This window comes from Xiphophorus hellerii, chromosome 13 (genome assembly GCF_003331165.1).
Source record: "Xiphophorus hellerii strain 12219 chromosome 13, Xiphophorus_hellerii-4.1, whole genome shotgun sequence".
Classification (NCBI taxonomy): Eukaryota; Metazoa; Chordata; class Actinopteri; order Cyprinodontiformes; family Poeciliidae; genus Xiphophorus; species Xiphophorus hellerii.
Window position 1 is genome coordinate 2,940,371 of NC_045684.1, and position 24,972 is coordinate 2,965,342.

General features: G+C 38.0%; 2 protein-coding genes across 8 annotated transcripts; both read left to right on the top strand.

The window, feature by feature from the left end:
• The first annotated feature begins 2,622 nt into the window (after positions 1-2,622).
• flot1a (flotillin 1a) lies at positions 2,623-10,678 on the top strand. The gene is made up of 13 exons (XM_032581384.1): positions 2,623-2,806; positions 3,264-3,327; positions 3,578-3,653; positions 4,101-4,191; positions 5,058-5,201; positions 5,319-5,438; positions 5,527-5,622; positions 6,244-6,396; positions 6,482-6,663; positions 6,825-6,870; positions 7,266-7,403; positions 7,766-7,930; positions 8,022-10,678. The coding sequence occupies exons 2-13, from the start codon at positions 3,285-3,287 to the stop codon at positions 8,040-8,042; spliced, it is 1,275 nt and encodes a 424-aa protein (XP_032437275.1). The 5' UTR covers positions 2,623-2,806; positions 3,264-3,284; the 3' UTR covers positions 8,043-10,678.
• Positions 10,679-11,493: 815 nt separating this feature from the next.
• znf384a (zinc finger protein 384 a) lies at positions 11,494-24,760 on the top strand. 7 transcript variants are annotated; one of them, XM_032580757.1, is made up of 12 exons: positions 11,494-11,645; positions 12,375-12,432; positions 13,215-13,282; positions 13,855-14,173; positions 16,551-16,673; positions 16,827-16,981; positions 17,062-17,138; positions 17,216-17,440; positions 19,621-19,788; positions 20,953-21,031; positions 21,126-21,284; positions 22,166-22,567. In XM_032580757.1, the coding sequence occupies exons 2-12, from the start codon at positions 12,426-12,428 to the stop codon at positions 22,565-22,567; spliced, it is 1,782 nt and encodes a 593-aa protein (XP_032436648.1). In that variant the 5' UTR covers positions 11,494-11,645; positions 12,375-12,425. The 7 variants fall into 7 exon arrangements, with proteins under 7 accessions (XP_032436648.1, XP_032436649.1, XP_032436652.1 ...); XM_032580758.1 differs by lacking the exon at positions 12,375-12,432; XM_032580756.1 differs by lacking the exon at positions 11,494-11,645 and having other exon boundaries at positions 11,658-12,432; positions 22,166-24,760.
• The last annotated feature ends 212 nt before the right edge of the window (positions 24,761-24,972 follow it).

A 24,972-nucleotide genomic window follows, 5' to 3' on the forward strand; every position in this document is an offset into this window, starting at 1 on the left:
ATCAAAAATTTGTCATGTCATCAGCACACCGATTGCTTGTTGGAGCCAGATGGACTCTGACCCCACACATTCCCCATAGCAATATATTTACAATGTAAATAGTTTTTTTAATGATGACGAAGATGTGCTCATATTTACCAGAAGGGTTCCAAATCCAGAGAAGTAGGTTATTAGAGCTGGATCACTCTCTATCACTCACAGACTAGAAACTAGCTGCACATGTGAATGAAAACCGACCCAATAAGGGTTCACCACAGATGGTAGATGGACTTCAGTCAGAATTTGTTAAAGGTCCAAACATCCAGAATCACTGTAGGCAACAACAGAACCTTTAGAGCATATTAGACATATTAGACCTTCCTGTCTTTAAGCTCCCAAATATTTAGATTTCAGATGGAAATTTTGAAGCAATGAAACTGATTTGGTCAACAGAGTTCTACTCATCTAAACATCAACTATTCATCATGTTGTTTGATTCCAGTTCATCAATAATCTAATAATTCTTTAATTTAGTCTTCTTTAGATAATTCTTTAGATTGTTTCTGTTCTCCGATGTTCTCCAAACATCGGAGAACAGAAACAAACAGGAAAGTTCCTGAAGACAAAGTTCAAGTAGGAAAAAAAGTAAACTCACATTTTGTTCAAACGGTCCAAAGACTTGAAGAAGAACATCTGAACAACAGACTCATAAGTGATGGGTGATGAGTGATGAGTTCCGCCTCTTTCCAGGAGGCAGAACCTCCCCTGTGATGTAGGAGGGACAGGTATGAGGGCAAGGCAACAGGAGCAGCAGGAGTTCCTGGAAGCTTCAATATTCCATGCTTCTAATGGTTTCTTTTGCCATGGCTTTGATTGACATTAGTGGAGAAAACAAAGAAAAGAGAAGAAAGGACTGGGAAAATGTCTCACTGGTAAAAAGCCCATCAGCCATCAGATCAGACAGAGTCGTGGTTCTAAAGGTTCTGGAACCGATCTGCTAAAATGTGGTTCTGGATGGGATTCAAAGCAGAAGAGAAAGTCCAGAAAGTGAAACCAAAAGGTCCTCAGCTTCCTCCAGATGTTTCGGAGCAGCTTTCAAAGTGTCCCTGCGGGTCCAACCAGTCCCGGTTCTAAAGGTTCTTCTTTCAGCAGATTTTCTAATCCCTTCATAACCAGAGAGGTTAGAACTGCTGGACTGAAGACACTGAGTTTCTCTTAACTTGTCTACTGAGAATCCATGCTGGTCAGGCTTTCAAAGCTTTTTTCTGATGCTCAATCAGCCGTTTGGTTTCCAGCTGCAAGTCAGATATCAGAACAGAAACAACACACACATTAAACACCAGGTCCATTTCCTGGTTTCCCTGTAAAAACCTTAGAGCTGCAGAAATTAGTGCATTCTCCATGCTGACAGTGCATATCTGTGTCCTGAAGGATCCAGTTATTTACGGGACATCTTCCCCCTGCAACTGATTCTGGTGTTTAACAGGAAGTGAGATATACCGGCAGCTCCAAGAAAAGCTGAGAGCAGATTCATTCAGCTCATGTCCACGTTGATCCTAACCCTATCCATAACCCTAAAAGTTGGAGTTTCTTTTTCTGACATCCATGGGAAAAAATTCAGCTGTACATAATAAAAATAACACAGACTGAATGTTAAGATTTTTCTGAAACAATAACAGATATGTGCCAAATATCTGCGACAGACTGGCCACCTGTCCAGGGTTTACCCCGCCTCTCGCCCGGAACGTTGGCTGGAGATAGGCACCAGCACTCCTCCCAACCCCACAAGGGTGTTAGAAAATGGATGGATGTGCCAATTATACTAGAAAAAACATTATTATAGTCTATATCCATTCCAACCACACAATTAGAAAAGTATCTGCTAAAAAAAGAGAAAGACACAACTTAAATATTAGTAAATCAAACAAATAAATTTATGTGATGTAAAATTGTTTAAGAAAACTCTGTCTTGTAAATTTGTGACAAGTATGATGGGCCAAATTAAATCAAATTATTGCTATTTTTTACTGTGTAACTTTACAAATGGCACCTCCAGTATACGATAAAGACGGCTTTGATTTGATTGATAAAACAGAATTTGAACACAAAAGTTAATTTAAAAGTTCTACTAATGTGGCCTTTTGTCTAGAAAGCGACAAAAATAGTTATGGTTAATAATGTATAAACACTTTTCCACTGAGGAACTTTAAAGGTATTTGCGGTTTTAAATTGACATTTGTAATCACTGTGACTGTATAAAATAGAAATTGCTCAATTATTGCAAGGGAAGGCAAAAGCAGAGAGAAAAATAACCTCTCTGTCCACTAGGGGGCGCCGTAAAATAAACTCTTAGTCGTTTCCTCAAACAGGCTGAGGAGGATCTTTGGTTTAAAATTGGGTCGCGGTTCCGCCTCCTTTTAATTACAGATATGTGCCAATTATACTAGAAAAACAAACATTTTAGTTTATATCCGTTCCTACCGCACAATTAGGAAATTATCTGCTAAAAAAAGAAAGGCACACCTTAAATATTAGAAAACCAAACAAATAAATGTATATGATGTAAAATTGTTTAAGAAAACTCCGTCTTGTTTAAGGCAGGTAGTTCCCCACCAGGCCACTAGATGGCGGACGCGCGCAGTCGGATGGCTGGGTGTGCTAAAGACGCTGAGCTGCAGTCATCACTGACTCGCTCCATCATCATCGGCTTTAACTGGAGTAAACATTTATTGCGATTAAAATACATCGATTCTTACCAGATCACAGTAACATTTACTGACCGGTTTAACTTTTCTGCACCTGAATAACAGCGTTTTTTCACCAAGCGGTAGGTCTTTGCTCAGACTTGAATCATTTATTAGTTATAAACATACAAATGGAGGAAAAAATAGAAGGAGTTAGCGGATAAACAGCGTGTTACCTGCATGTTACGTTTAGAAATGGATCGAAATGGTAACATTTTTGCTCTTTATTGGTCTGCGGCTGTAATGTTAGGAGCATCTTATTTTTCTTTTGCGCTTCTTTCTGCTTTTACTGCGCAACATTTGCGTAAATTAGATTTGCCCCCCGTTGGTCTGTTCTGCCTCCCACCACAGCTCCTCCCTGCAGGATGCTTCTCAGACGGCGTGATCTAGAAATCATTTCTAAGCCTTTATTGCATAAATATATAAGCAAAAACTGACGTTATAATATTAATAATATTAGCTTTTGCTTTGACACATTTAGAGAAAGATGTTCATTTTGATGCTTTTTAATTCAATTTGTTTTATTACATTTGTTTTTAGTCAGAAACAGGATCAACAAACATGTTCTACACCTGTGGTCCCAACGAAGCCATGGTGGTGTCAGGTAACAAGCCCATCTGTTTCTGCATGGATATGCTCTACATCTACTAGAAATTCAGTTGTTTATGGGTATTGTCAGGAAAATGTTTTATTGTTTATTTGATGTAATTGTATAAAAAGCTTTGTTTGTTAAAGTACAAATATCAGAGAACCTGATAAGTGATCAAATGTGTGGAAGAAATAGACCTGTAGTTGAATTACATATGTCCATATCTGATCTGTAATTATTCCTCTGTCTGGTCTTTTCCTCTCAGGTTTCTGTCGTTCTCCTCCGGTGATGATCGCTGGAGGCCGAGTATTTGTCTTCCCTTGCATTCAGCAGATACAGAGGTAAAGAAACAGCTAAACATTATTACTGCAGCTTTAATTTTTGTAAAAAAAAAAACACATTTATTTTTACTAAGCAAAATAAACAAAATCAAAAATACAAATTCTTTATTGTAAGTTGTACTTTATTTAGTTCATGGTTTATTTTTATTTTTACCATTATAAATAGAATATTCTCTATTTTAACTGTTATTGTCAATGCTTTTTAAATTGGGATGTAAACAGACACCACTCATATCTACCATTCGGCTCCTGTTCATTTTCTGAGTCATTGTAATCATAAAGATCAATTTTAATTTTTAGGATAGCAGCTTTTTTTCACTTCCTGCTGCTCAGTGTTTGTAGCATCGTCTGACAGAAACAAACCGGAAATAAACCCCATTAACGGGCTCCATTAGAACCACTTCCAGCCCATCAGGGTTCTCCTCTACGTCTCTGTCTGCTCTGCAGGATTTCTCTGAACACTCTGACTCTGAATGTGAAGAGCGATAAGGTTTACACGCGCCATGGGGTTCCTGTCTCTGTCACTGGCATCGCTCAGGTCAGACTGCTTGATTCAAACAGCATCATGTTGTTTTACTCTGGTTACCAAAAATCTTACTGTGTAATTTAGACACTTTAAATAGTTTCATGTATTTATATCTAGTAGAAGGGTTTGTATTATGACACTTTTGTCAAAGTATTTTAATATATATTTGATGTTTTTTATGGATTGTTGCCATCTGAATGTTGCAGCCAACAACTTGTGCCTAAAAAGTCTTTAAAAATTAGATTGGAAATTGGACGTAGTGTTTGACCTAACCTTGTTTCTCTTGAAATCTATTGTAATCTCCTTTATTTAGTTCACGTATAAGATTATTGTCCCCCCCATAACACAAAGTGGTCCACCAACTCGACTTAATCTGAAGTTTTAGGTGTTCAGAGTGAAAATGAATGGTGAGAGAAACGTCCCCTGTGATGCTCCTTTGCTGTTGACCACCTGGTCAGTCACACGACCCTTCAGTTTCACAAACTGTGGTCTATTTGTCAGGCAGTCATTGATCCAGGTGATTGTTTAGGCCTCCACCAAGTAAAACTGACTGAATTGTGTTAAACATTCTGGAAACAACATCAATTCATCATCAACACTTAGTAAAGTTTATATTTATTCTGCACTGGGGGACATAAATTATGATATAATGTCTACAACCAGTAATCAGTGAGTCAATCAGTCTGACAGGGAATTACTGTAGATGTCCATCATAGTGACACTTGGTTAATAAAAGACGAGGTAGTAGTATAATTGCAGCATGTCTGCATCAAGGAGTGAAATCTGTGTCTTTAAGTTGATGAATCTCACTGTGATAATTCAGTTTATATTTAAAGATTCTCCTCCTGCAGTGATGAACATGATTCTGTTTCCTGCAGATGAAGATCCAGGGCCAGAACAAGCAGATGCTGGCTGCAGCCTGTCAGATGTTCATGGGGAAGTCTGAGGCTGAAATCGCTCACATCGCCCTGGAGACGCTGGAGGGACACCAGCGGGCCATCATCGCCCACCTGACTGTAGAGGTACGGAAACCCACACCCCATCGTAAGAGATTCTGGGTTTTGTTTTGGCTTGTCTGCTATTGATATCATTCTGTAAATGATGCTTCTATGATCTGCAGTAACATCTGTTGCTTTTAGGAAATCTACAAGGACAGGAAGAAGTTCTCAGAGCAGGTTTTTAAGGTGGCCTCCTCCGATCTGGTCAACATGGGGATCAGCGTGGTCAGCTACACTCTTAAAGATGTCCACGATGATCAGGTTTCTAACTTCAGTTCCATGCAGAAAAAGATGAATCAGAGGAAGTCCAGATATAATCAGTGTTTTCTCCGCTGCTGTTGGTCCTCAGGATTATCTGCACTCGCTGGGAAAAGCTCGGACCGCCCAGGTCCAGAAGGACGCTCGCATCGGAGAGGCTCTGAACAAGAGAGACGCAGTGATCAGGGTCAGACGTGTCGTACATCTGCAATACCTCCTCCATCATCCCTGCTGCTTCATTTCCTTCTTCAAATAAGAAAATATATATTTTATTGCATCTAGTGCAATATCAGCGTTCCTTTAGTGAACACTTGGTTATTTGTAGCAAAGAATGCATCTGCAGCTAAAAATACTTTTTAACATAAACATGTGAAAAGCTCAGCTCTTTCTGCTTCACTTATCATCAATACAGTGTAGAACTGATCTGATGATTATTCTTTAGATTAACCAATTAATAACTAGATGGTGAAACCTGCTTAGTAGGAGAATTATTTAAATAGAATTTCAGCCAGGTGAAGCTGACTTGAAGGGTTTTTGGTAGAACACATCTACAGGCAAAGTTTTCTACCTTTTATGCAAAATGTTTATATATTTTTTGTACAGTTTTGGCTTAATTGCTACTCTGAGTAGGTTGTTCCTTCAGCTAATGGCCTTTTTATGAGCCTTTATACTCCAGTTAACAATTAATCGATTACTAAACTAGCTGACAATTATCTCAATAATCGATACATCATGATTAATCCGATTAATCGCTTCAGCCCTAATTCTGATCCTCCTCATTTCTGCGCCTCTCCTTGACTCGCTGCAGGAAGCCCACGCTATGCAGGAGAAAATCTCGGCTCAGTACAGGAACGAGATCGACATGGCGAAGGCCCAACGAGACTACGAGCTGAAGAAGGCGGCCTACGACATCGAAGTGAACACCAAAAAGGCGGAGTCAGAGATGGCTTTTCAGCTGCAGGTACGCAGCTGATCTGTGTCACATTGAAACCGGTGGCACGGTTTACTGCGTACGGACGGACTGATGTCGTTTTTCTGGTTCCCAGGTTGCGAAGACGAAGCAGCGCATTGAGGAGGAGAAGATGCAGGTCCAGGTGGTGGAGCGCACGCAGCAGATCATGCTGCAGGAGCAGGAGATCACCCGCAGGGAGAAGGAGCTGGAGGCCAAGGTGAAGAAACCTGCCGAGGCCGAACGGTACCGCCTGGAGAAACTGGCTGAGGCGCAGCGGTAGGATGGTTTTACTCTGACACTCTAATTATTCATTATCACCATAAATCTAAATTCTTATCATTATATTAAATTTATCACAATAAATGATAAATCATATGGTAAATCTCCATCCCTAGTCCGAACTGGCCTCTCTGACCGTTTCTTCACTGTCTCTGCAGATTGAAGATGATCATGGAGGCAGAGGCTGAAGCTGAGTCTATTAGGGTAAGTAATCGATCACTAGACGGGAACGGTGGCACTGAACTGTGAAGGTGCAGATTCTCATCAGATAAATATCCACTGCCTTTTCCTGTTTTTTCCAACTAATCTTATAAAACCTGAGGCTCCACCTGAAAAACCAAATCCCAGTTTCAGAGCCTTTGTTTGGCTTGTCTAATAAAAGATCTGAAATCTGCAAAGTGTCTTTCAGCTTTCACAAATAGATTAAGATGCGTTGGTCTGCATTAGGAGAAGCACAGCAATGAAAATGTTTTCTACAAATCAATTGCTTGACAAGTGGACTGGCTCGACTATCGACCGGTTCTCCTTCCTGATCTATAATTTAATCGTGATTTCTGTTAACTTCTATACCAGTAAGCCTTTCATGTTGACCTGTCCAGGTTAAAGGTGAGGCTGAGGCGTTTGCGGTCGAGGCGAAAGGTCGCGCCGAGGCGGAGCAGATGGCGAAGAAGGCCGAAGCCTTCAGGGAGTATAAGGATGGAGCCATGGTGGACATGCTGCTGGAGAAACTGCCTCTGGTGAGAGACATGTTGACTCTCCTTCTGTTATTTTTTATCTAAATATATCAGAGATGGCCGATGTGTTAATATGAAGATATTTTCTCTTTGTGTTATTTTTTTTTTTGAGCCAATGATTGCTAAATTTAATTGTAGTTCAGGCCACACGTGAATTAGTGTGGTACTTTTCAGATGCTCTTTTTATCATTTAAATAAGAAAATAATTATGGAAAATTATATTCAGAGAGATAAAAAAACTTCTAAACTGATATTCAGGGTCAATAATTTCTTCCCATATTTATTTTGCATGTTGGATGTTTGACAAGTTTAGAAACTGCTTGAGCGTTTTATTTTAAGATGTTGTGACATCTATTCTCCACCAGATGGCAGAAGAGATCAGCAGGCCTCTGTGTGAAGCCAACAAAGTGACCATGGTGTCCAGTGGAGGAGGAGAAGTGGGGGCAGCCAAGCTGTCAGGGGAGGTTCTGGAAATCATGACCCGCCTCCCCAAAGCCGTGGAGAAGCTGACCGGAGTCAACATCTCCCAGGTAACTCACTCACCTGGGAGCTTCTTCTTCTTCTGTGTTACTGTAGCTCCCTGGAGGTCTCACAGGCTTTTAACCGGTTATTTTCTTCCAGGTGTCTTCTCGAACAGGCTGAAGGGAATCAGACCAATGAGCTTCTTGGTAGATCTGTTCTCCGTCTGTCTTGATTCCCTCCATTGTAACGTCTGCTTCCTCACCTCTGACCTTCTGTGTTGCTGTTTCCCTCTGCTGGTTTGTTATTGATGTTGTTTGTTAACTGAGTTAAATATTTAAACTCCTGGTATCACAGTTATAGCAAAAGTCTTAAAGTACCTTTCACTTCTTCATATCTTGCTTCCATATCTTGGAAGCAAGCACAAATTAAACAAAATTAATTTGTTTAATTTTCAAGCATGATTTGTTAGGAGAGATGTTTTTAAAGTGAACCAGTAATTGCACTGAAAACGTGTATCAATTAAACGGGTTGATTTTTTTACTTGACAATCTCATTTTTTGTGGTCTTTTAAGCTGTTTCTAACAGCATAATTAGCTTTATTTTGTGTTTTAAAAAAAAATTTCATAAGTTTAAAGCTGTCAAATTGTTTCACTAAACAAAATGCACTAAACAAAATTTAAAAAACGTTTTATGTGTTTTGCAAAATGGTGCAATGTTCAAAATGACTAAAACAAATTATTTGCTAGTTTATCCCATCGGCTTTAATCCCAGGATGATTTAATGTTCAGAATTAAGTGATCTAGAAAAGGAAAAGCTTCCATCTGAAAATGTTCAGATATTGGACTGAGAGTCTGTTTGCCTGAAAATAAAACCCACAGAAATGGAAGGTGACTCAAACTTTTGCGCAGAATAGTTTTACCTCTTTAATTTCACATGAATCATTTTATTGTTTCTTACTATATATATATTTCCCATCCAAATATTCTGGCTTTATTGTCTTCAGTCTCACTACTTACTGTAATAGTAATAGATTTAATGCATCTTATTAATTTTAGAAATGTCCTCCCTAATAGATTAAAACATACTCACTGTGTAGCTAATAATTTTTGTACATCTTCTGCCTGCTGTACGTGTTTTCATGCCAGGCCTCTCTGTGTTTACCTCCAACATGTCTGACACTGCCAGTGTCCTCTGCCTTACTGCCAAACCTCAAGTGCATCTTAGCATGACCGTCTAAAACTAACAGGAAACATCATTACATTAATATTTTTCATAACCTGTTTCTGACAGTCTGACAATGATTTTTTTAAACACATTTTAGTTTTTTAAACAGCATAAACTATTTAAAAATGACAAGTGATAATATAAACTAAGATAAAGTTTGTTATGTTTAGATGTGAAATTAGTTTTTTGTGTTTTCTGCACTTGATTTGTTTAATTTTCAAGCATGATTTGTTAGGAGAGGTGTTTTTAAAGTGAACCAGTAACTGCACTGAAAACGTGTATCAGTTAAACAGGTTGATTTTTTTACTTGACAATCTCAAGCTTTCAGCAAGTCTCGGGTTTGACAGAGTTAGCTTAAAAATGCTAAATCTAAGCCTAATGGTGTCCCAGGTTCCTACTGGGATTTTTTGGTAAAGTTCTAAAACAGCTTTCAAACAGATGGATCTGGAGAAAAATATAACATTATAAAATTAACTGTATTTTAAATTGGCAGAGATCTGAATCCCAGACTCTGAACAACAGGAGGAAAAAACTGAAAAATCTGGTCCAGATGTGATGCAGCGTTATGAGAACTGGTAGTCCTGATTGGTTCCTTTAATGATTCAGTAACGTACACTATGTTTAATAGTTTTCTCAGGACGGTTGCATGCATATTTTTAAAAATACCTTCAAATTCAAAAATCCCAAAGGGAGAATTAAATCTTATTATTTTAATGTATCTATATCTTGAAAACACTTATTTTCACTTTGAATAATCACATTAATCACAAAAAATATTCTAGCATGCCTTAAATCATAAACCTGTCACTCTGTCAGCCTCTACCTCAAACGTTGGACCGGTTGCATGAAACACTTTATTGGTTTATGATTTCAGTGCTTCACAGGTGAGCTTAACCTGTGAAGTTTCTTCTAGCACTATTTATTGTACAGTAATTATTTGTATTTGTGTCATTTATGTATCATTTACGGAGCTGTAGGTAAAATGTATTCCAGGTGTTGCCGCCTCTTCTCTGTCCCCTCTGACCCTGCTGCTTCTTTAGTTGTGTATAAACTCTGCACTGCTGGTTACACTGCAGCCATATGTCCTGAAATGGCTTTTAAGTGGTATAATTTATGTATCTGAAGACAACCACTGCTGTTTTTATGCATGCATCACCACCTATTACACTTGAATTGTATTGTATTGTTAGAGACAGTGTATGTTTGTAGCTGGGACACAGCCGGCGGCCGTCACCATGGAAATCTTCCTCTGCTGTGTTCACAATTGAGTCATATAGAAGAGACACTACATGTGGATTATATGTAATTTATGCAGAATATATTTGATAAAACAGTGTCCATGTAGAATTGTCTGTTTCACAGGTTAACTGTAGATTACTCTACTAACCTTAACAAAGATAAGCTCTATTATTATAAATGTATTAAATCTATAGTGAGTTTATTAAAGTTTTCTTGTATATGAAGCTCTGGCAGTGTTGATATTAACACCTTGGTGAATATTATCACTGTCGGGGCATTGTTTGTGTTTTGTGCTTTAATAAATTATACTGTTCTGTATCCAATATGCTTAATAAATTTCCAAAGGAAATCAATCAAGTCTCTGCAGTTTCTTCAAGCAGTTAAAGCTTTTGTTTTATTTTGAAGGTTTTATTTTCATTAACTTTTCTATATTTGAATATTCTACTTCCCACTTTTTTCAGCTCAATTCCATAACTCTGTTTTCAAATACTATTATTTATCATTAATGTTTTTATGGTTTATAATTTAATTAAAGGTTGCACAATAAAAATACAAATAAATTTTCTGATACTGACATCACTGTTGGCTAATTAACTTAAAAGAACAAAAAATCTGATCAGAATTATATGCTATCTGATGCATAATAGATCAGTCTTTAGTGAGTTAAACAAGGATTACAGTGTGTCAGCTTTGCATAGATAGATAGATAGATAGGAGTGGTGCAATATTTTTATAACACTGAACGCTAAACGATATATTAGGTTATATATTACAACATTACTCTGGTTATATATTACAATATTACACAAAGTCCTGCAGAAAAACGGAATAAAGACAGACCGGAAACACTGTCTAAACAGTTATCAGTTTTTGTCAAAATAACAAGCTAGAATCAGTTTAATACCGGAAGTGACAGTTTTGTTTTGAAACTGTCAAAACTGTTTTGAGCAAGTGACCTTGTTCAAAACAGTTTTGTATTGAACAAGGTCACTTGTTCAAATTGTTTGTTCATAAACACGAATGATTTAAGATAATAACAAATAAACCCTGACCATATGGGGTAAGGACCATTTAGATGGAATATATGAATCGTATGTAGATTATGGCTGTGGATTTTATTTTGAAAGCGGTGACCGGAAGCGACGCCGTTGAATTGTGCGGCTTTGCGAATGAGAAAAGAACTGGAGGGAAAAAAAGAGAAAAAAACGAAGGAAAAAAAAGGCATATCTGAGAGCTTTGAGGGGCGGATTTGGACAAAGTTTCTCAACTGTCCCGTCCCGAGGAAGCTTCGGGGGGGTTGAAAGGGAGTCCAGTTCACCGGTAATTAACTCCGGGGCTATAATTCGGTTGTAAATGCTTTGTTATTTTCAGTGTGTCTGAGAGCACCGTCGTCCCCGTCGCCGGAAGTCTGCATGAAGCTGCGTCTCCAACAGAGGCTACGGCGTCGACGTTTTTTTTTTCTGTCTTGTTTTTTTTTTTTTTTTTTTTATTCGACACTTTTTTTTTTCTTTTTTTATTTTCTGTGAGCGAGATGAGCAGGGAGTGAGGAATGGAGGCGTAGGGACCGAGGATGTTTGTGTTCGCAGGTTAAGCGTTTGAACACACGCAGGCCTCCAGTTGTAGCTTGAGTGAACAAGCCAACGAACAAAAGGAGAAAATTAATGGAGGCAAGTTAGCGTTAGCCATGTTTGTGTGGCGCTCAGACAGCAGCCTCAGCTGCGGACGGCAGCCCGCGTAGCTTGCAGCAAAACACACCCGAGCCTCCCGACATGCCATCCGATTTTATGACAGTTTATAACCGATTTTATTTCTGCAAGCTTTCCTCAGTCACTGCTAACGTTAGCCGCCGCTAGCTGCACCACAGTTTTAGAGCCAGCCTGTGCCCTGTCGTTAAAAATGGCTCTCAGAGCACTGAAACATTGACTTTAATGCACCGATGCGACGGCCCATCTGTTTTTAAAGCGGAGGTGTGGGTTGAATAGAGCATGTGAGGGATGAATTAATTTGACTTTGTGGATTTTTTTCCCCCTCATTATTCATTGGCTGCAGCAGAGATTGGAGGAGTCACATGAAAGACAAACATACCCTGAGCTGTGCTGCATGAAAGGTGCCAGGGTTTGTTTTGGTGGGGTCTGTTTTTCATGGGCTTCCGAAGTGTACTTCAAAGTTATTTATTTTATAATCAACAAGTTAAGCTTTACTACCATGTAACTGCTTGCATGCCTTTTTGTGAGGTGCGAATGGAGGCAATAAATTACTATGCATGGCATTCAATTCTAAAACTAACTTCTCTGCAGCAATTATGTGCAAAATAACATGCAAATGCATAGCGACTCTGGGCAGTGACGTGACATGTTGCAAAAAAAAAAAAATTATGGATGAGATGACATTGATTTTACCAATGGAAAAAAAAGTGCGCTTTTACAAACATGCAAATTTAATTTCCATCACAACTTGTTCAAGCTTGTATTTTTGGTCACAGCAACACATTTGGTGAAAGAGATGAAAGTGCATGGGCTGTGCTGGTAAACATGACAACAGGCTAATTTTCATGCTTGCTTTTCTGTCTCCATCCCTGCCTGGGATGAACATCTCTGCCTGATTCCTTTCACATCCTCAGTTTAAAACATAACGGTTTGATAAAAAAACAAAGAAGACGTGGATCGTTTCCATTTTCTTTCTTCAAGACACACCTTGAATTCAAGAGTTTCTGCAAACCTGGAGTGTTGAGTGTGTCAGGCTTTAGAGGAGAGGATGCATTGAAAGGAAACAAGCTGAGATGACAAAACACAGCCATGCATGGTCTCGTTTATGTAACACAGACAGAAAAGACATCAGTGAAGAGGGGAAGGACAGGTGTTTTCTAAGTGTGTTGCTTTTTAATTACAGAAATAATGGACGATTCCCATTTCAACTCATCATACTTTTGGTCTCCCGTCCCCACTGTACAAGGACAGGTAGAGACAACCTTATTGTTGGAAATGTCTTGAAATGAACATGGCTTTACTGGGATTATCACTTTGACTGTTTATAGAGCTGCTTTAAGGATTCTGTTGATGAATTTAAGCGCACAGTGAAGTTTTTTTTGTAATGTCTGGTGATGTATTCACTTGATCACATGATCACTCCTGTCCCTCTCCTCTTTTATCTCTTTGTTTCTGTTTTTCTTTTACTTTTTGCATCTCACCATGCCTTCGTATTCTCTTTTCTCCCATCCTTTTGTTCTCTTCTTTCTCTTCACTAATCCCACCGGTCACTCGTTCATTTCACTCCCTTCTTGTTCTCCTCATCCATTCTCTATTTTTCTACTCAAACATTCTTCTCATCCTTATACTTAACATATTTTTCTTTTACTATAATTTTCTGCCTTTTTCAAATATTTTTTACCCCAATATTTTGTCATTGTTCATCCTTCTTTATTCTTCTTCTTCCTTCACTATTCTCCCTCTCTGTCTCCCTCATGCACCATTTTACCTTCAACATCCCATCCTTTTTTTCTCCACTCTTTACACTTTACACCGCTGTCTAGATTGAGAACGCCATGTTCCTCAACAAGGCAAAGGAGCAGCTGGGTCCAGACAAGGCCAACGCGCCTCCCTTCCCTCACTCTTCTGCGTCTTCCACCTCGTCCCCTCACTACCCCACGGCTGTGCTCGCCATCCCGGGTTCGGTGGATCCAGGGGTGCGGGTGGTCCCCAAACAGGAAGGAGGTGGGAATGCATCCGGCGGAGGAGGGGGAAACAGCGGGAACGCAACCTTGAGTGGAGTAGGGGGACATCTACACCAGTCGCACACCTCCCAGAACGTCACGGTCGTTCCTGTTCCCTCCACTGGGATCATGACTGCAGGTGAGAAAAATAATGAATGAAATTAATGATAATGAAAATTTATCGTGATCTTAAAAGGCGGAATGATATTAGAAAATTAGTTATATTACGCTATGTTATTATTAGGATTAGGTGATATGACCTTAAAGTTTTATCACGATATTTTGTGGTACTATTATTATTAAAAGGGATAATAACTATTTATAAATATTTTTTCAGGTAATTGTATGTGTGTGTGTGACTGCATTTTTATCACTAAACTGCACACATATTTTCATATTTATAGATATTTTCATTAAAAAACAGTAGAAAACTGTAAAACTAAAAATTCTAACAATACAGATAATTTTGAGAGGTTTTAAATATCATTAATTGTAATTTATTGTAACAACAATAAATCAGATTTTTTATCATATAAGACATTTATCACAGTAAATGTTAAATGATAAGATAAATGCCCATCCATAATTATTATTATTAAATAATGCAATGATCCCAACACGTTTTGTGACCTTTAGTATCTGGAGACGGTGTGGCTACATTCAGTCCAACAGGCTGAATATATACGTGGCCTGATACGTGAATATTACAGGCAACAAATTGAGTGAAACCTATCAATAGAAATTTAGTTAATTTGAACAGACAGTTTGGCTCCTGGAAACTCAAATTTACAGTCATTCTGTGTATAATCATCATTAATTCTGGATTATAACATTGATAGGTTCCTTGTACAGTGAAATAATGGTGAAACCATGAATGATAATGACATTAACAACATTTTATCTGGGAAGTTACCTTTTTGACATGGTGGAGATGAGTAAGAGCAAGGTTTTTATCTTTTATTGATTTAAGTTTTTATAGTTTTTAAGATTATTTGTGAAACCACTTCCAGGATGAGTTGAGGGGAAATATAGTAGTGAGTTTTTATCCTAGTTGGGGCCACAACCACAAATTCCAACGTTAGTAGCATCAGATAAAACTGCTTAGAAACTGAAGTGTTACTACCTCCAAGCTTGCACATAAAAAATAAATGCAGAGTGAAACTAGAAGCAGAAATTTCTCTGATGCACCAGCAGCTCATGGAGCGAATGCTGTCCTGCTGTCTCCTTATTTGGAAAAGTTCATATTCAAAGTGCAAAATGGACCCACTGCATTCCAAACAGTTCTTTCTGTTATTAGTATTACACATATTGATCTTGCTGTGACTATATATTTTTAATATATTGTTTAGGCCCGATCAAAATTCACAACATCTATATAACAAAGGACTAAAACAGTTTTAGGAGAATATTTCAGAGAAGGAGCAGCTTATAGTCACATTTATGTTCAGAGACAAGGCAAGTTTATTTTTATCGCTTATTGTTTGGTGACTCAAAGTGCTTCATGTGATGAAAACAATAAACAAAATAACTTATTGCATTGCAGTGGCAAAACAAAGGAAAGTGATAAAAAATTTAAATATAGACTAGAATTAAGGATGTTTCAGTTACGAAGGCAGCTCTAGCAAATTTATAAATGAAGACTAAGTATAAAACAGTGATAACATAAATAAATCAGTCACAGTAAGAAATTAATCAATTAATCTCAAAATAAAATGAGCTCAATTATTTCCATTTTGATGATTGATATTTTTTGAAGCACAGTTTTGTTTTTATAGAGACTAGAATCAATTTCATTTATGGTTTTGCTTTATGGTTTCCTTTGTGTGGGTTTTTATTTCCATTCTATTGTTTTTAGATGTTATGTTTTATTTTTGGATATTTAAATTATCTTCCACTTTCTGACTTATTAATATTTTTACTTGAAAATGATGTCAAAATAATGTTATTATCATTTGCTGCATTTTTCTTCTGGGACAATTTATCGTCCAGTAAAATTTAATATTGTGATAGGCTTAAACATAAGTTATATATAAAAACTGAAAATTAACAACAAAAATAAAATGGCGGCTCATTTCTTTAAATTCTAGACTCACAGTTGCAATGTTTTGAAACATTCAAAGAAGGGTAATCTATTACTGCATTTCTCCAGTAGTTCAGGGTTTGACTTACAAGAATCATCCTTTTTGTGCTGCATTAAATGCCATGCACTGATGTAAATTAAATATTTACCCAATCAGAAGGATCATCACTGTCTGAGAATTTCTTCACAATTTAATCTGAGATCTGGAACAGATTTGCGTGAAGGAAAAGCAGGATTTTTTTTTATTTTTAATCATCTTGTCACTTCAATAATCTGGTATCATGTATTGTTTTCCTTGGAGCGAACCGCCTGTCTCAGCTTTGGACACCTGCAGTGTAGAAAAAGACATTTTCTGTCTCTTCTCCACATGTGAGAAATGTTCAGCTGTGGTGAAACATGTTAGACTGCCGGTTTCACAGTTTGTTTCTCCTCTCAGCGGGGTTAGTGATCACCACCCCACAAGGCACACTGGTTCCAACTGCCTCCACACAGTCGTTTGTAACTGGACCCCCCACCGCCACCACCATGATAGTGTCTGCAGTGCACCCCTCAAACACAGGTAAAACCCAGCAGTTCACCACATAATCAGTCATTTAGCAGTTTCTGTTTTTTTATAGTTTAACTCATATTTGTTCTTTCATTTTGTAATTAAACATTTAGATGATTTACATGCAAATATAGAGTGAATGAAACCTCCAGTTTCTTTTTTCAGATAAGAAAGAGGATGGTGCTATGGCTCCAGCCGTTGTCATGCCGACACCATCGAAGCGAGGCAGGAAGAGCAAACAGATGATGGGCAGAGTTGGTGGGATTCTCCCTCCAGGAAGTGATGCTTTAATTTTAGCCCATCTTGCTGCAGGTGGACAGGTGAGCTGTTTAGTTTGTCATGTAAATAATTTTTTATAATATGCCTTTAACCATCATATTTTACTCTTTATGTGTCACAGCATCACTCTGCTGACCCATATGATCTGTCAAATGATGAGGATGATCATACCAGTAAAGATGGACCCAAGTCCTACAGGTACTGAGGTGTTTAGATTGGAGAAGCCTAATCAGTTTGCAGCTCATTTAAAATATTTTTAATCTTTTTTCCCACAGATGTCGGATGTGTGCAGTGACGTTCTTCAGCAAGTCAGACATGCAGATTCACGCTAAGTCCCACACTGAGGCCAAGCCCCACAAGTGCCCCCACTGCTCCAAGTCATTTGCCAATTCCAGCTACCTGTCCCAGCACATCCGCATCCACAGCGGGGCCAAGCCCTACTCCTGCACCTACTGCCAGAAAACATTCAGGCAGCTCAGTCACCTCCAGCAGCACACACGGTACTGGGCCGGCCGGCTGGCTCTGCAGCTTCTGACTGTTTGTGCTCATTATCTCTGCCTTTTCAGTTTGAGCATGAACCTCTGTTCACAGAGTGATGGGGTAGTCAGTCAGCTGGGGGTCGTAGGGGGAGTGTTGACAGTGTTAAGCTCTTTATGCACAGTCAAATTATATTCAAAACATAATAAATCTAATTATGACTGGATTGATGCAACAGTTCATGTTATGGAGGTTAGAACTGTGCCGTCATGCAGCAGTCGTATTTTCCTGCTTTGCATGCCTTGGTCTGTCCCCGATCAGGTCTGTTTCCCAATGAGAAATCTCAGTCTGCTCCTTTCATTTCCTCACCAACAGCACCCTGTAAATGCATCAAAGATATATATAAAATCAGACATTTTGTGATGCTGGACTGGAGGAAGTGTGTTTGAGTTCTCATTTCATCCATGCATTCTGTCACGTTTCTTGCATGATTGTCCAGAGAAAACAGCAATGCTTCTTTTCCTCTGCATTTAGTGGAATGAACATTTACTCAGTGACTACCTTACATGCTCTAATGTATCGGATCAGCTGAAATGACTTGCATGCAAAATTCAACAGCGTTTCCACCAGATAAATGACATTGTTGCTGGTCAGTGATTTTTTCAGCTCAGGTCATGTAGAGACCAACAAAAGACCATAATGGTCAGCAGAAACATCTCCTACCTTTGATAGTTGTCTCTAGTGCATATTGTTATAAGAAAATGTAATTTAGTTAATATATTTTTAGCAAATAATATTCAGATCTTTGGGCGTCTTACTAAACATTTCATTAAATTGTGGAAGTAAAAGAAGCTCTTTTTCATTTCTCTCAAACCTGATTCTATAATTTTATCATTTTTTTCTTTAGCACAGCTGCATTAGAGAGCAGAAACAAAACAACAAATATCAAAGCTGACACTGAACCCATTGACCTTAATCCTGTCCTCTTAAAAATACCAAGAATATTTAAGACTTTAATCTTAAACCTGATTGGCTCGTCCCTTAAAATCCCTTTCTTTGCACGACTCCCTCAAACATCACCAATTTTTCACTAAGATTCACTCTCAGTTATGAGACGTCAAATTGATGTTCATATGAGAAAAACATCTGCAAAAGTAAATATTTGACCTTGTTGGGAATATATTGGATAGCCATAAAGTTAGTTTCTTCAATTCTTTATTTCCATAAATCAGAGATAAACAGGACAACTGGATTTTTTTTTTTACCAAACTTCATTTGATACTGATTGTTGTTGCCACCGCTTTAATATGAATAAAACTGAAACTTTATGTAATAACTTCTGCAGAAAGTGCTGCCTTCAACACTGCAAGATCAGAAACATCCGATTGTTCTTAATATTCATTAATGTAAAAACTAGAACAAGCAGACTAAAAATGATATTTATGGCTCAGAAAATGAAATTGTTCATTTCTTTACCCAAAAATATTCTTTATTCTCCATGTTTAGTAGGCTTATTTCATTTTCATATAAAAAGAATATTAAATATTTTATTCTTGTGTGCTCTAAACAGTGACTGTGTACGAGATATAGTGCATGACTAAGATAGCAAAACTAGAAGGTACTAATTACTAATCCCAACTAATTGTTATTTTACTAACCATGCATGAGGTTACAAGTAATAAAATCACATTTCACTCATTCATGCTGCCATCATTCAACAGATGGTTTAATTTCTGTTTGAGCTCGTCACCTTTCTTATTCACATTTTAATTTCACTCACTCTGGGTTTCCCATATCATCTGTAGTCCGTTCGTTTTAATCAGAATGACGTTCTCCACCTGCCTGCCACCCGTCTTTACGTTCACAGAGACACACCCCACTCACTGCAGGACACACCAAATGGAGAGAGAGCGAGAGAGAGAGAGAGAAAGGAAAGCGTGACTGTGCTTGCTGTATGTTTGTTCTGTGTTTTCACAACTCAGACGCAGCACAAAGAGCACACTGTCAAACGTATCGATCTGCGATCAGAAGAATTGGTCGCAGATCCTTTTAAACTTTTAACGCATGATTTGATCTTCGGTTCGTCGGGACGTTTGGTCATGCTGTAGCTTAAAAATCTCTCGCTGTTTCTCTCTCTCTCTCTGTGTTTCTCTCTCTCCATCCCTTCCCCTTCATCCCCTCCGATCCCGGCTTTCCGTGTTAGAAACCACACTGAGGCCAAGCCCCACAAGTGCCCCCACTGCTCCAAGTCGTTTGCCAACTCCAGCTACCTGTCCCAGCACATCCGCATCCACACGGGGGCCAAGCCCTACACCTGCTCCTACTGCCAGAAAACATTCAGGCAGCTCAGTCACCTACAGCAGCACACACGGTACTGGGCCGGCCGGGCGGGGCGGGGCGGGGCCGGGCGGGGTTTACTCCGGCTAAAATCCTTGAAAATGCTTGAATTTCATTGAGTGTTTTCAAGGTTTGGAAAGTGCTTGATTTCTGTGTAAAGTCCTTGAAAGTGTCAGATGTTCAAAGTGACAGTTTTGGTACTAAAGTGCAAACTAACGTTTGAGTAAAAGCCTAATTTTGAAAACGTTAACAGTTGAAACCAGATATTCTCATACACCTAATAAAAAGATGTACTTTTTTTCTCAATGTCTAAAGTTAAATCAAGATAAACTTCTCTTGTTTGTACCAAAATTATTCCTAATTGTGAAATGCCAGAAAACTTAACAGAAACATTTTTTAGATGCTTTTTCTGTAACTTAGTTCATATATTGTTTTTAAGCATTAATTTGAGCAGGAAGGTCATTTAATTTCACATGATTTGATTAGATTGTTCCAATATAATGAATATTTATTATTCCTAATGGTTCAATAACTTATTGATCAGTGTGATTGAAATAAAAGTCTGTTTATATTTTATATGTTAAACAAAGTTATTGAAATTGGGAGATTTTTTTGTGTTAAATTAGTGTTTTGGGTGAGAGACATTTCAAAACATCAAATTTAAATATATTTTAGTCTGCCACGTCACAAGACATTATTAATAACCATAATAAATGTTATCATAGTGAGGTGAAACAGTCTCTATTAGTTCACCTGTATTGTTTTTATCTATAAAGTGCGGTGAAAAGTTAGAAAACTTACATTGAAAATGCTTGAATTTTACTGTAGGAAGTGTGTGTAATAATTAGTGTGTGGACCCTGTGTGCATGTTTGGAGCAGATCTGTGGAGATTTGTTGTTTATTTAATCATTGTGAGAGTTAAATATTTACAGAAAATTTGGAAGGAATTCAGCTTCATGCAAATTGCAAGACATTTAATTTGACTTTAAGTGATTAGAAATGATCTATTAGAAATACTTTTGTGGAAGAGAAAGTAGAAAAAACAAGAGAAAGAAGTGATATATTGCATGAGGAATGTTTTCATTTAGTCATCAGAGGTATGCAGGACTGCTTCATGGAAACTGGTCTTAAATTTTACTTTTGTGCAAAATAAATATATTATAGTTAAATGGATTAATTGGATGTTTTCTTTCCTCAGAATTCACACTGGTGACCGACCATACAAGTGTAACCATCCCGGCTGTGAAAAGGCTTTCACTCAGTTGTCCAACTTGCAGGTCTGGAATCATTTTCCTGACATCCTGTCACCATAAAATCCTTTCTTACAGGGTTTTTTTATCTTTAACCCTCTTGTGTGTATTTTTTTCCCAGTCTCACCGTCGACAACACAACAAAGACAAGCCCTTCAAGTGTCACAACTGTAACCGTGGTTACACAGACGCTGCCAGTCTGGAGGTTCACCTGTCGACGCACACCGTCAAACACGCCAAGCTGTTCTCATGCGGCCTCTGCAATAGATCTTACACATCGGTACGCTTTCAGATGCGAGGGTTATACAATGATTTAAAAATTAGATTAATCTGGCTTTATATTACCAGATATTTTCTGGAAATCCTGTATGGAGATTTGTCAGTGTGAGCTATGAGCCCAGGAGGATTTTCTTCTTTTCTAGAGCTGCACAATATTTCAAATTGCAATCATAAAGGAGTATTTGGATCCAGTATACATTATTCCATGTCATTATGTAAAAGTTGCATCTGTCATTTGTTCATCCATCATTTATCAACCCATTTCACCCGATGAATTCCTTCCAGTTTGTGGTTTTTTGGGTTTCCATATTTAAAACCTGATAACATTAGACAAATTTGCCATAAATTCACTGCAGAAACACAAAATCTTACCAAACAGTTTTGTCAAGTTTCTAGTGCAAATAACTTGAAATAAGACAAAACTACCATACAGGTAACTTTTCTTTTTAATTCTTGAATATTGATAAAAAGTAATATCTCCATTGGCAGATTTTTTCACTTGTAATATGAAAAAAACTTGTTTTCTATATTTTTTAACATGTTTTGAGAAGGAAAAGGGTATTTTGCATTGTTTGTGTAAAATACTGACTTTAAAAATGGACAAAAAAAGTACAGAAAAGTCTGTAAATGTAATTCTGGGAAAGTGGATAATTTGAGATGAAAGATGTGCAGAAAATTCAAATCAAAGCAATATTCAGCAAAACCCTTGTCTTTATCATAGAAAACTTATTTATAAGTAACTAAAAATAATTTGTAGTAATGATTAATAAATACTATAATTCTGTTCTAAACTTTACCGTATCAGGTCAAAACTTAGCTAAACTAATGAACACATTTTGTCCAAATAGCAACAAATGATGTTTCCTCTTTGTCTTTTTCTAGGAGACTTATTTAATGAAACACATGAGGAAGCACAACCCCGACCCGTTAACGGTGGCAGCGACGGTAGCCGCCCAGCAGGCCCAGGGCCTGACGCCAGGAGGAGGGGGCCGGGGCCGCGGGCGAGGCAGAGGCAGAGGCAGAGGAAGTCAACTCCAAAGCCAGAACAACCCAAACAACACCAACCAGAACCAGAACCCCGGGCCCCCGGGCAGCTACCAGCCCACCCAGCAACCCTCTGAGGGCGTCATTCCGTGCCCCTTCGATCTGCACCAGTACAAGACAGTGTCGGCCAGTGAGATCCAGTATAAACCCGTCAGCGTTGGCGACCTGCCGGTGACCCATAAAGACCTCTGTCTAACCGTCTCCACGTCAGCCATCCAGGTGGAGCACATGAACTCGTAGGCGGCGTCCTGCGCTCTGGTTGGGACAGGACTAATAATCTGCAGTGTAAAAAGCTCCATTTGATTCACCGTCTTTCATCTTCACAGTCTTCTAAAAGCAAAGCTAGAAACATGGCTAAGAAAGGAGAAACTGTTACCATCCTCATCAGCCATCCGCCTCCGACTCCAGCTGCATTTTTATTTTCACCATCAAGTAGCTCTGAAGGACGATTCGAAAGGGATCGAGGTGATATTGGGTTACAATCAGGAGATGGACGTTCAGTTTGGTTCACCTGATTCTGAAGCGTTAAAGCTGGGAAGAACTTTAGGCTCCATGTTGGATCACAGACAGTCTACAGTGTTGAGTTCAGGTACCTCCGAGACGAGTGGGAAAGCAGGTTCCAACTGGTGGAAATGGGTTTGCACATTTAATATCTGGAAAAATCCCTTTTAACTTTGAAGTTATAAATTTAGCTAAAAATAAATCTGCACCTCAAGTTTCACCTTTATTACTTTGGTTGAGCTGTAAAACACACACACCAGGAATTAAACCAACCTTTGAGATAGTATTGGGAGATGAAGACTGTAAATTATCTGTGAAATTAAAAATAATAATATTCTCTGGAAATTTAGGGGTAACTTTGCAGATTTAATTCTTCTTGAAATACGCCAACAAGCCAAAAAGAAGAAGAAGAGTAAAAACAAATAATAATTTGTTAATGGTAAAAATTCCGGCACGGAAATGGAAGCACTTAATCATAACACAGAAGATGGAAGTTATGTATTTTCATCTAAATTCCAATAGATTCATTTTACAAATCACAATTAAACATCAGAAGATCAAAGAACGAAGGAGCCATTTTGTTTTCAGAGCCTAAAGTCAAAAACAACTTTGTACAAAAACAAACCGAGTTCAACAAGAATGTACTAAACCTGAGGAATCTGAGCGGAGCGAACGGAGGAAAGCGGGACGGAGGAGTCCTACAGAAAGCACTTGATGAAGCTCGTACTTCACGCCTATGTTTGTCATTTTTTGTCTTTTTTTTTATATATATATATATATATAAATCATGTTTGTATTTTTCTACCGACAGAGGAACATAGAGAGAAAACAGAGTGATTGCATGAACGTGATGGAAAGAAAACATTTAGTCGTTTGTTTTCTGATTCTAAGAGGAGCGGTTAATCTTCCTCCTGTGGGCGACGAGAGCCCGCCCCGCTCTTACCAGGGGGGTTGATGGGAAATAATGATTGTGTGATAAACACGGCTGACAGGTACTGTTATCAACCTTTTCTTTTTTTAAGAACTTTTCATACATATTATTATTACTTTCATTATAACTGTAGTGCAAATGTTATCCACAGTATATCCACTCTGAGGCATTATGGTATTGCAGTATGCTGTACATAAAATAGATAGAAAAGACTTTTTCATCTGTAAAAGGGAAGTATGTCTTGTGTACAGAATATATGAAAACGCACCCAAACCACAGACTGTCCCAGGTCCGGTACTGTACCCAACTGGTTCTGCTGAAAAATAATTAGGAGTTACAATGAGAGTTACGGCTTTTCTTTAAACACCATTTATGATTTAACTTTGAATAATTGAGTCTCTTTAGTTATTAAAAGTCTTTTGACTAATTATCACTAATGCTTTTCTAGGCTAATGTAGGTATAGTCGTTTTCAGTCATGTAGAAAATAAGTGAAAATTGTTTCACCAATCATAAAAAAATACATGTTTTTATTTAAAAAGAAGAAAATTAACGGTGCTGTGTAAAATAAAGCCACTGCATTCAGACTCCCGACTGACCTGCTAATATGTTTAAACATCATTAGATTAAATGGTGACCTGGGACACTGTAAACCGTCAATCCAATCAAAATGTTCAACAGGCCAACGGTCTTCATGTATACTCAACTTTGTTTGTCTCTGTGTCTTTTTATGAAAAAATGACCTAGCAATGCTCCTGGTAAACAGTTATTAACTGTACTATGTTACATACTGTATGCACAGCTAAAGCTCCTGCTCATCTGAACAGACTGTTTCTTCTTCCCTTATGGAGAATAAAATTCAAAAACTGTTTATGACTAAAGGCCAGGATTGATTTATTCAACTGAAATCCAATCTGCAGGGCTTATTACTGATGTAGATGAATTTCAGAGTTGGGTTGTGCTTGATTTTTGTTGGTTTCAGATGATAAATTGTCAAATGATGTATTTGCATAAGATGTCATACTGAATGCAATAATATGAAATATTTTCTTCAGGTTTTTGTGTGGAAGAGCATTGAAAGTATCTTGGGATATTTTCTTTCATTCCATAACTAACAATATGTATGGATGTCAGCAAAAGTCAAAATGCCACATTTGTCAAAGAAATGTCCAATTTAAGCTGAGAATTGTGTCTAGTGGATGAAAATTTAAATTA

Excerpts from the sequence above, each read along its gene's own strand:
- znf384a (XM_032580757.1), top strand. Across the intron at positions 17,441-19,620 it reads CACCTCCAGCAGCACACACG|AAACCACACTGAGGCCAAGC; the intron begins GTACTGGGCCGG and ends TTTCCGTGTTAG. Across the intron at positions 21,285-22,165 it reads GCAATAGATCTTACACATCG|GAGACTTATTTAATGAAACA; the intron begins GTACGCTTTCAG and ends GTCTTTTTCTAG.
- flot1a (XM_032581384.1), top strand. The coding sequence starts at position 3,285 with ATGTTCTACACCTGTGGTCCCAACGAAGCCATGGTGGTGTCAG. Across the intron at positions 5,202-5,318 it reads TCGCCCACCTGACTGTAGAG|GAAATCTACAAGGACAGGAA; the intron begins GTACGGAAACCC and ends TGTTGCTTTTAG. Across the intron at positions 6,871-7,265 it reads CTGAAGCTGAGTCTATTAGG|GTTAAAGGTGAGGCTGAGGC; the intron begins GTAAGTAATCGA and ends TGACCTGTCCAG.